This window comes from Drosophila innubila, assembly GCF_004354385.1.
Source record: "Drosophila innubila isolate TH190305 chromosome 3L unlocalized genomic scaffold, UK_Dinn_1.0 0_D_3L, whole genome shotgun sequence".
NCBI classification, from domain to species: Eukaryota; Metazoa; Arthropoda; class Insecta; order Diptera; family Drosophilidae; genus Drosophila; species Drosophila innubila.
Window position 1 is genome coordinate 1,770,683 of NW_022995376.1, and position 12,042 is coordinate 1,782,724.

General features: G+C 31.5%; 1 protein-coding gene across 1 annotated transcript in view; it reads right to left on the minus strand.

Annotated features, from left to right (window-relative positions):
- LOC117788992 overlaps nucleotides 1-12,042 on the minus strand; it is a 136,112-nt gene that overhangs the window by 22,416 nt on the left and 101,654 nt on the right. Inside the window, exons 21-22 of the mRNA XM_034627965.1 lie at nucleotides 8,495-8,609; nucleotides 6,094-6,245 (exon numbers count right to left, since the gene is read on the minus strand). Of these exons, the coding sequence (XP_034483856.1) occupies nucleotides 6,094-6,245; nucleotides 8,495-8,609 (267 nt within the window). The remainder of the gene's footprint in view (nucleotides 1-6,093; nucleotides 6,246-8,494; nucleotides 8,610-12,042) is intronic.

Genomic DNA, 12,042 nt, shown 5'->3' on the forward strand with positions numbered 1-12,042 from the left:
TTTTTTTAAATAAAATTTTAAAAAGGCCAAGATGAGGAAATATATTTTTAATTATTATTCCATAAATATATATATATATATAAATATATATATATATAAGAAATATGTTCACTTGAATATTATTGTAATCAACTGAAAGAAATCTCGATGCTCCTACAATAATAGAGGCATCATATTTCGAATATATTTTGAAAGTTCCAAAAAATGATTTAAAAAAAATTTATTTATAATATCGAAAAAATTAGTTAATTTTAGGTTTATTGTCTACAATTGTAAAAAAAATGTATTTATAATATCGAAAAAATTAGTTTATTTTAGGTTTATTGTCTACAATTGTAATTGATCAAATTGCTAAATTATACGTTTATTGCCTATGATTTTAAGGTTTTGTTTTTATGTATTTGTAAATATGTATACTACTTTATAAGTTTAAAAATTAGTTAAAGCCAATAAATTGTATTACTTCTTTTCTATTAACTTGTTATGAGAAGCATAAGCAGCTATAATATTTTTACCTTTTTGTTTTAAATAAATTAAAAATATAAAACATTTCATTTCTTTTCAAGTTGAGACTCTATGTATGTGACAGAATGTCAAGGACATACCAACTTTAATATATATATACAAATTACCTACAATTTTTGTTTTGTTTTTTTTTTTTTTGCAGGAAGGAGCATGTGTTTATTTATTTTATTAAATAAATTACTTCACCTTAACTGTCTGTCAATTTAAAATTGTGTATCAACCCGGTTTTAAGTAATTTTCATTGGGTACAGAATACACAACAAGAAAAACAACAACAACAACAACAGCAACGACTCACCAAGCTGAACGTAATAAAAACAACAACAACAGCGACATAAAACACAACAACAACAATAAGAATAACAACAAAAAGAGCCACAACAAGCTGTAATGATTATTGCTGCGATGTGTTTGCCACAACGTCCGTTCAACGCTCAACGAGCAACAGAGAAATGTGGCAAGAAGGTGGAGAGAGGATACACACACACACACGCACACACTCACACATACACTGTGCAAAGATTTTTCCCAAAAAAAAATATAGAAACAGTGGGGCAACAAATTTATGAGCCATATATGGACTTGTATACAGATGTAAGCATAAGTGTATGACTGTATAACTGTGTGTGTGTGTGTGTATATATTTTTATAACTGTCTGTGTGTGTGTGTGTGTTGCCAGTTTATATGGCCGTAGTTTTTTTTTCGCCAGCGCCAGGAAGCGTTTAAAAATCATGTCCTTGAATGCCAGAACTCTAGTTGCTGTCCTCTTTTAACTTTGACGCTCTCTTTCACACACATTCTCTGCTACTTGCTTGCATGCAAATTGGTTACAACAAATTTTATGAACATTTTGCTTTAAATTTGACACCATATAGTGTGTGTGTGTGTGTGTGTGAGGGTGTGTGTGTGTAAGATATTGAAATTACCAACTTATAAATTTCAACTTGCGGTCTTCTTACAAATTGCACGTAGTCCCTTTGTAAGTGCTAGACAACAACAACAACAACAACAATAACAATGAAAATTACAACAACAACAACTGACTAGGCTAATAACTTATAGACATGGCTTGTTGTTGTTGGTTGTCGTTTGTCGTTTGTCGTTTGTTGTTCAGGTTGGGAACGTGCCAAGCTAAATTTGTGCATTGCCCATAAACTGACAGAGTTTTAGTGGCTTTACATAAACCATGATGTTGCCAGAAAGAGAGGGAATAAAATGAGAAATGTCAGTTTATAATACGTGCAACGAGCTGAGGCAAGAAGAGCGAGAGAGGGAGATAGGAGACGGGCAAACTGCAAAGACATCGATTGAAATTTGACAGTTGAAGGACAACAACATCAACTGAAAACTGACTTATCTAGGGTATCTATCTGGCAAGCCAATGAAAATCAAATAAAATTTATAAATTTACTGCTCAATTAAATTAAATATATATTTATAAAATGTTTCGAAAGTAAGATTTATGCTACAATTTTCAAATCAAAATTATACTTTAATAATTGTTTCATCACATTTGTATTTAGAGCAAAATATAAGTGGTTTTTTATTTTTAATTGCGCAGCTCTTAGTTAAATTATAATAATAATTAATAATCATAAAGAGCAATATAATCTCTGAAAATATTATTGTTAGGAATATTTCTAAAAATGCGCTTATTATTACTCATACGTCATGTTGGCAACACAAAATTAAATAAATTGTGTGAGAGTGCTTTTTATCGGATCTAAAATAAAAAACAGTTACTTTTTATTTTTTTTATAAACAGAATTTAATAATTACTTATATTTTTATTTAGCTGCTTAACAAATGGCGTTTATTTTTAATATTTAATTGCGGTCCCTGAAGTTTAATTTTTGGCTTCAACATAAAATTAACTAAACTCCAGGAATCTTAAAGATATTTTAAATCTTCTTCAACTATTTCAGGGGTATACGTTCTACTCTTTAAAATAGAGAATCAAGCAAAGTTCTAAAGACAATTTAAATCCTTTTAAGTTCAACTTCTGAAGCCCAATTTGTGAATAGCAATTGAAAGAGTTGAAAGACCATCAAGTTACGAGCATAATAACTGATTATACAGTTACATTCTTCAACGTTTTATCATTTTGGGACTTGCTTTCAAGTGGAATACTCTTGTACTTACTTTGCAGCTTGTTATCTGGCCCCTTTGTTATAGGATTATATATGATAATTAAATCCTTTTGGGAATTTTAAATGAGCTGAATTACGAGCTTGACCAGCTACAGAGAGAGAGAGAGAGAGAGAGAGAGAGAGAGAGACTTCACATGAGTTCAGCTCTTCTGCTCTTCTCTTTATTTTTCATTTCTTCTTGGTTGAAAATTTCACTTAATTGTGCATTTAATAAGCTAAAAGTGCTTCAACATGGCCCAGAACTCGAGTTCTTATTCCGTTTAATTGCCAAAGTGAAATGTAATACACTTTTTTCTTTTCTTCTTTCTCTCTACTCCCCTCGTTTTACTCCCTCTTTTTGCTCCCTTGTCCTATACTTCATTCATTTTGAATGGCAAACGCTTTTTTTGTGCATATGCCGTCATATCCATAACCCATATGCCACAAATCTCCGTTCATCAGGAATCAACGAGTGTGTGTGTGTGTGTGTGTGTTTGTGTGTGTCATTATAGCCACCCAGCCACACACACAAACACACACACACACACACATACAACCAATACGTGTGCCAGTTGCATGCGAGTCGTTTAATTTTTGCTACATTTCCTTCTTTTTTCTGTATTTATATATACCCTGTCAGCTGGTATTTGTTCATAAAGGCAGTTTAAGCTCTATAAACATTCTGTCAGTAAAAAATCTTTAGAGATAATTGTGAAAGTTACATTTTTTTTTTGTTTACATACAAAAAATGTTTCGAGCTTATAATAAAATTGTTAAAGATATATTAAAATAGACAAAGCAATCGACAAATAATATTTTTTTTTATTAAATAAATTTGATTAGGAGATAGGATTCTAAATAAAGCGATAAATAAAAAAGATTTTAAAACCAATAATGAAAATGTTTTAATCAAGGCTGCAAACCGAACCGAACCTGAACCGAACCTCGTAGAACCGGTTCGGTTCGGGTTTGTAAGCAGCCCGAAACGGATTATGGACCGAACCCTTGAAATTATTTACTTTGCGAACCCGAACCTAAGCCGAACCGCTTTCTAAAATAAAAGAATCGGTTCGAAAAAAAAAATAATTGCATACATTTTATGGTTTTCTAATATTACGCAATTATTTGAGACTTCGGATTAAAATAAGTCATAATTAAATATTCAAATAAATTTAAAATCTCATCAAAATTTGATTTGTTTTTTTTTTAAATTTAAATAGTTTAATATGTAGAGAAAAATGTATAACAATAAAAATATTTTTTTGTACAAAAGTGAGCCAAGGTTCGAGCCCAAACCTTGGGTTCAGGGGGTATGCAAACCAATTCGCGAACCGAACCGATGTCTTGCTCTATGGTTCGAACCGCCGAACCGAAACTTTAACAAAATTTTGGAGTTTTGCAGCCTTGTTTAATATAAAACTGAAAGAACCATAAAGTCAACTAGTTTACAGGGTATTTTTGAGCTTATTTTGCAATTTCGTGTTTGTTGCATGTATTTTATTTTATTTTAATTCTTTTTTAGTTTGTTGTGCCTTTTAATTGTTTGGCGCATAAAAAAGTTTCATTTTGTGTACAAAATACATGCACACAACACACAAATACATATATACATATATATACACATATCAGTTGTCGTTGTTGTTGTTGTTGTCGTGGTTGTTATAGTTGTTGTTTTCTGCGTTTGTTGGTTTTTAATTGTTTTGTGTTCTTAGCCACTTCGGCTTTTTGAGTGCAGTGCAGCATGTGCGAGTGTGTGCGAGTGTGCGAGTGTGTGTGTGTGTGTGTGTGTGTGGGTGCAGTTTGTAATCCTGTAATTATGCAGTTGTTGTTGCACAACGAAACCAAACGAAACCAAAGGCAATGGGGAAAAATCGTGCCACAAAAACCTCATCTCATCTGCCTTTCTCTGTCTCTCTTGCTCTCTCTCTTTCTCTCTATCTATCTCACTCTGTCTCTCTCTCTGCTGGCTGTTAGCACGCTACTTATTGATGTAATTGTTGTTGCATGTTGCATGTTGTAGAAGCACTTGCAACATGCATTAAACGAAAAATATAAATTACTTTAATGAACTTTACAAATTCGCAGGCAGCAGGAAATGCGCTTCACGTTTCCGCTCTGCAAACACACACACGCACACACACACACACACACACACACATAAAGACCGCACCTTAACCACAACAACAGTAACAACAACAACTAGCACAGGTAAAGTCTCTGGCTGTGATTAGTTTGTTGTAGCCGGAGATGAATGTGCTGTTGCGGCTTTTAAAACCTTGTTCAAAAATCCCCTCCCCCCCCAAAAAAAAAAACAAGAAAAGTAGAAAAAGTCGGAAAATTCCTCGCACAGTTTTAGTTTTTACTCGTTGAGGGCAAACCGCTTAAAAAATACTTTTATTTAGTGGTTATTGTAGCCATTGTTCCACACTGATCATAAAACATTATTAGTTTGCAAATTTTTTACGACAACATATATTTCAAAATCTTAAAAAAATGTTGTCTTCAAAATGCAGCGAGAACTAAACTAATTCTTTAAAATATAGAACGTTTCAATTGTAAAATATAATGTTAATTTGATATTAAAATATTTATGACGAAATTTGGAAATTTTTTATGACAACATATATTTCACAATCTTAAAAAAATGTTGTCTACGAAATTCATCGAGAACTAAACTAATTATTTAAAATATAGAAAACGTCTCTATTGTAAAATTTAAAGTTAATTTGATATTAAAATATTTTAGACAAATATTCTGATTTTAGTAACTGTTTTTTTTTTAAGAATTTCAAAAACTAAGAAAAAATTAGGAATACAATTTTTGGAAACAGAACTAAGTATGACAAAAATGGGTAACATAAATTAGAAAGCATATTCAACTAAGAATTTTAAAAACTAAGAAAAAACTAGGAATACAATTTTTGGAAACAGAACTAAGTACGACAAAAATAGGCAGCATAAATTAGAAAGCATATTCAAATAAAAAAAAAAATGTTAAAATACAAAAAAAAAGAAAATGTAATATGTTTTGTATATACAAAAAAAAAAAAATATTTAGCGTACTACAAATTATTAGAAAAAAATCTTTTTTTCTTTATATGGCAAAAATAGAATTTACTTTTTGTACTAGTTATTTTTTCACATTTCATTGTGAAATATATATAAACATTGCAAAATTTTTTGAGTAGCATATGGCTAGGCATTAAAAGATTTCAATATTTTTGATTTTGAACTCTTTTTCGACATTTCAATATTTATTCCTAATGTTAATTTGCTAACATCATTATTTTTTGGATTGGTTTCCTAATTTTAATTTCCACTTAAAAAGCTTCTTAGTTTTGGTTTTTCTAATTATTGTTTCCAAATTTAAGCAATTTTATTTAAATTTTTTTGTTCGAAATTCTTAATGAATATAAGTATTTTGAGCAGTGTACTTACTCCAACCGGGCGCTGGCACAATCAGTCCAGTTATCATCTCCTCACTCATCACTGGGGGATCTGTGGGCGGCGGGGGGCACACCAGGGAGTCAATCATGTCATCCGTGACACGCATGATGCCAACTAGATCTGGCGGCTCAGTGCGCGATGAACTGCAATATAAAAAAAAAGAAATAAAAAAAAAGAATATCAGTGAAAAAAACACACAACTTTGAAGCAACTTTTTCGTTGGCAAAATTAGCATAAATTTTATTAGATTTGATTTGAGCATTTTTTATTTTTGGGTTTGAAGTTGAGCTTTGGATTTTAGCGGTTACTCGACCTTTTTCTATGTCAGTGGCAAGAGATGCGGAAAAATGCCGCTCTACAACGTGCATAATTTGAATGGCATTTTTAGTGGGTGGCAGGGGGATGACTAGAGGGGTTGGGGGTGTAGCAATTTTGGGGGGAATGGCTCGACAAGCGCTTAGCACAAAAGCCAATGCTGCGGCCATAAAGAGCAGCTAATTAGGCTATCAAAATGCTGTGCCAGGTTTTGGATTCGGACCAGGCAAAGGGTTGTCCCTTTTACCACCCACTTTTACCACCCCCCTCTTCTCTTTTCCACACCCCCTCTCTGGTCAGTGTGTTTGTATTCGCTGTGTGTTTCTGACTTTTGTACAGCAGCATAGAAGAACAAGTAGTAGGAGCAAAGTTAAGTTCCTGACTATAAAATACCTATGCCTAAATCTCAAATATAACAAGTGCTTTCTGCAAAACTCTTAAAATAATAATCAAAATTATTATATATTATTTAACTTGACAATTGACATTAAATTTATTATTTTTTAATAAATAAAATATAATTAATGCTACAAATATTTAAGTAAAAATGAAGAACAATAGATAACCAAAAAAAAAAAAAAAAAAAAAAAAATAATAATCTCTAAAATTATATTTTATTTGATACTTTTTGATTTAACTTTTTTTTTAACTGTAAAAATGTTTTTTTTTTTTAATGTATTTAATATTTTACGATGCAAACTGGCAAAATACCTCTGCACTCTACAAGTACAGGGTACACTGCAAAGCAAAGTACATTTTTCGTGTGATTTGTAACTGTTTTTCTTATGTGCATGTTTGTGTGATTATAACAGTTTCCGGCAAAAGTCTGTCAACATTTTGAAGTTTGAAATTTGTTGCGATGCGGTATTTAGCATTTGGGCGGAGGGCGTGGCTTTTAGACATGGGTTTACTCTTTTTCTTATATTTAAATTAATAAAAATGGCTAAGCATTGCGTTATTTGACGAGCAGGAAAGATGAGAAATTAATGAGAATTTTGCAACAGTGAATTTTCAATGTTAAGGAAAATGTTGCTTATTTATTTATAGCTTAGAAAAGTGGAGAAAAGTGTCAGAGCTGAGTGAGGTTAAGGAGAGCATATGGCCCAGGAGATATACAAATTAGTTGGATTACAAGACCATCAGTTGACCCTAGAGGGCAAAGTGAAATAAGCAAAATTAAGTATACGCATGGTGAGAGCATTTTTTATGTTCATAAATCGCATTGAAGTTGGGATTGACAATTACAATGAGTATTTTGTGCCTCAATACTTTGAAAAAAATGTAGTAAATTTTAAGCTTAATGTTTTTAATATTTAGCCAATTAAAGTAAAATTAGATTATTTTTTTTTTGCTATTGATAGTATTTATAAGATTAAAGTAGTTCTACTTTCTGGTCTCTACAGCAATTCAAGACTTGAATCTTAAATTTCAACCTCCAGAATTTCTACAGTTTATATAAATCTCTAAAATAAACTTTTCCCCAAACTATGCAAAACATTTGTAATTTTTACAGATTACATTGTTTTAGTTGAGGTAAATATATATGCTAACATACACAAAGGCAAAGTTCAGTCAAATCTGTGTTATTTTAGGTATACTACAATTTAAATGATATTCGCATGGATGCAACTAATTAATTAATATGTGGACAATAAAGTCTTGCAATTGTTGTAGTTATAGTTGTTGTTATTGCTGCTATTGTAGCTGATCAACTGAGGCACGAAAATGGCGATAAATCGTATTGTAAGTTGAGACAATGAAATTGCTTTAAACTAGTTAATTAATCTGTGTATCTGTTTAAACAATGCAAACCGTATGCAAGACGTGCAGTGTATATTTGTCAATAGAAATAGAAATGCATTGAATGAATGCAGACAGTGTAAAAGGGGGGGAATGAAGGGGGGAGGAAGGCAGGGGAAAAGCTGCAAAATGGTCGCACTTAGCTGCCGTTGCATTCAAGTCAACAGATGTTTGCGGAACGTGCGATAGTTGCACAAACAATTGACAGCAGTATGAGACAGCAACATTCAGACAGAGAGGGCAGTAGTAAGAAAGAGAGAGAGAGCAGTAGACTTACCGCATCATCATGCTAAGGGATTGCTCCTCCTGCAGAACACTTTCCAAGTACATCATATCTAGATCAGATACAATCGCACCATTGATGACCATTATTTCGTCTCCTTTGATAATGCCTGCAATTGAAATTGAAACCAAAAAAAAGACAATATAACTCACAGTTGACTATTATAACTATTATTACAAATACACGCAGCGAAAATATTTTAATAGCATTATAACTTAACGATAAATACCACATAAATCTAACGAAAATATATTTACTTTAGTTATAAATTTAATTTTTTTCAATAACACACTTAATTTAAATGATTTTAATTTTAAAACAATTGAAATTACATTGGAAAACTGTAAAGTAAAAATGTTTTGTCGTTAAATTAATTATTGGATTTTAATTTTAATAATTTTGTACTTGTCTTGTACTATACAAATATATATTCAAAATATTTTATATAATATTAAAATACTTACTTAGTTCATTTAAATATGTAACTATAATATAATAGTTAATATAATAATATAATTTAAAAATAATATAATATAATCAAACAAGTTATAACAAAGTATTTTATATTTAATTTAAATCTGTTTAATATTTAAACATAATATAATCAAATTAAATTATATTAGAATTTAAGTATGTTTTAAGCAAGTTTTGTTATAAACGTTAATAACTTTGCTATTTAACTATAATATAAAATAATCAAACAAGTAATAAACAAAGTATTTAATATTTAATTTTAATCCGTTTAATTTTTAAACATAATATAATGAAATTAAATTATATTAGAATTCAAGTATGTTTTAAGCAAATTTTATTATTAACGTTAATATTTAACTATAATGTAAAATAATCAAACAAGTAATTAACAAAGTATTTAATATTTAATTATAATTCGTTTAATATTTAAACATAATATAATAAAATTAAATTATACTAGATTTTAAGTATGTTTTAAGCAAGTTTTGTTATTAACGTTAATAACTTTGCTATTTAACTATAATATAAAATAATCTAACGAGTAATTAACAAAGTATTTTATATTTAATTTAAATTCGTTTAATATTTAAACATAAGATGATGAAATTTAATAATATTAGAATTTAAGATTGCTTTAAGTTAATTTTATATTTAATCTTCCTATTCAAATGTTTTTTTTTTAAATTAATATAATTAATTTTAATACGCTTTCTATTTAAGTTGAATGTGATAAAATTTTACTACGGTTTTATTTTTTTTTTGGTGTAACTATTAAAATATATATCTATTCATATAACAAATAACTATCTTTATCTATAGTTATAGCACAAACAATGGATGCTGGCCAAGTGAAACGTGAAAGATGCGCGTTGTCTAGCGTTGATAGCTTCTATTTTCTTACTCCTTTTGTCTGACTGAGTGGAAGGAGTGCAGAGAGAGAGAGAGAGAGAGGAAGTGTATATAACTACAACATCAATTGTGGTAGAAGGCAGCGACATCTTTCCGTATATATAGAGAGAGAGATAAGCGCCCATGTCTTTGCCAGTGATAAAACAATAACAGCATTGTGGCTTTTGCATTGTTCATACGCCACGTTGCCAGTTTTACGTCTTTCGTTAGCATTTGCTAACGTGTGTATGCCTCGATGTGTGTGCGTGTGTGTGCGTGTGTGTGTGTGTGTGCGTGTGTGTGTGTATTTTCTACAACATTTATTTCGACCAGGCTGCTGCTTGTTTTCTGCTTGCCTTCATTTTGTTTTGCTGCCGTTGCCATTGCGTTATCATTGTTGTTGCAGCTGCAGTTTCTTTAGCAGCAACTTCGACAGATTACATGTGCAACTCCCCACCTCTCTCTCTCTCTCTATTTGTGGCTTGTTATCTGCCAGACAGTTGTATAGTTTATGCCAGAATCGAGCACACCTTGAACCAACGTGCAGCACACACAATTTTTGCATTTGTTATAAATTTCAAATGGATTTTCTCTTTTGATACCCGTTACACGTCCAGACAAGGGTATATTGAATTTATAACAGACTGAAGAAGGTATGACAAGACACAGAAAATATATTTCTTTATATAAATCATCAACAGCCGTTTAAAGTTTAAGAGCTAGAGTCTCCAAAATTGGCAGAAAAATTGTCTGGTTTTAGTTTTCTTACTATGACAGCTATAATTTGAAAAAAAAAAACACTCTTGGCGATCAAAGTCTTTAATTATAAAAAATCTTGCCACTTAATTGCATTAAAATCGGTTAAATTAAACGTCAGTTATGTCTGTTTTAATTGAAGCGCCTAAAAATATGCAACAATATTTTTTTTAAGAGTTTAAAATGATATTGAGTTGTTATATAAATTAAGTCACGGGTATTTTAAAGTTGGGAGCTTGTATATTTTTTTTTGGTACTGAAGGGAAGTGGTAAACGAAGCGGGAGTTTTTGGAATTCGTTACGTTTACGTTTCGTTACGTTTGCTAGGGGATTATTTGGCTTTGGTATTGCGAGCATATGCATCAGACAAATATCAACTCGACTTGTATTTATATTGTTTATATTGCGGTTGCAGCTTTAGCTCTGACTCCGTTGCTTTAACTCCTCCCTCTCTCTCTCTCTCTCTCACTGCCTTTTTCCGTACTTTCTTTGCTGTTTCTTTTTAAAGTTTTTTTTTTCGACTGTCAACAGCTTTGTTCTTTGGGCTTGAGCAAATTGTTATGCCATGTTTGCCAAATACTTTGCCACGCTTGTTCTGTTCAACACACTCGAGTGTGTGGCACATGCAACACACACACACACACACGCACACACATTATAAGCAGCAGCTGCTGCAGCTTGTGGGCATCATTATTATGGATGGGCCTCTCAGTTTTCTGGCGCTGCTTTAGCTGTTTGTTAACTTGAAAAGGCCACGCAAACAGAGCGTGTTGCATGCTGAATGTTGCATGCTGCATGCTGCATGTTGCCAGCATTGATTTAAGCCGGTTACTGTCGGCTGCCTTCATTAAAGTGCGGCTGCAAAAGACTTTTGGGGTTTCAATTAGCTCAAGAAAAGTGGCAAGCCACAGCATTTGCATTTGCATTTGAGTTTTCATTGAAATTGGCATTTCCATTTCCATTTCCATTGCCATTTGAATTCAAATCATTGTTGCAGTTGCACTTTCATTTCCTGCTGCATTTGTGGTTGCAGCTGTTTTTGTTTACAACACATTCTCTCTCTCTCTCTCTTTCTCTATCTCTTAGGGAAAATGCCTTTTGGCCAGGCTTATAGCCAGCTTTGTTTTGTGGTCTTTAGCACATATTTTACTAATAGGCATTAAACTCAATTGTACGACTCGAGTTTGTGTGGCAACTTTAAGTTAGCTGCTTCCACTAACTGGGCTAGTCAACACAACAGCTTAATTTATGCACACACACGCATTTCCATTCAATTGTCAGAAATATTGCGTATACGTAATTCGATTATTTACTTGCTGTCCTTGGATTAAAAGTATTTTATCATTGTCATTGAGTTCTGCTTGTTTTGTTTGTATTTTTCAAGTCGATTCGAGATCGAGACAATGTTATCGATACTTTTCGCT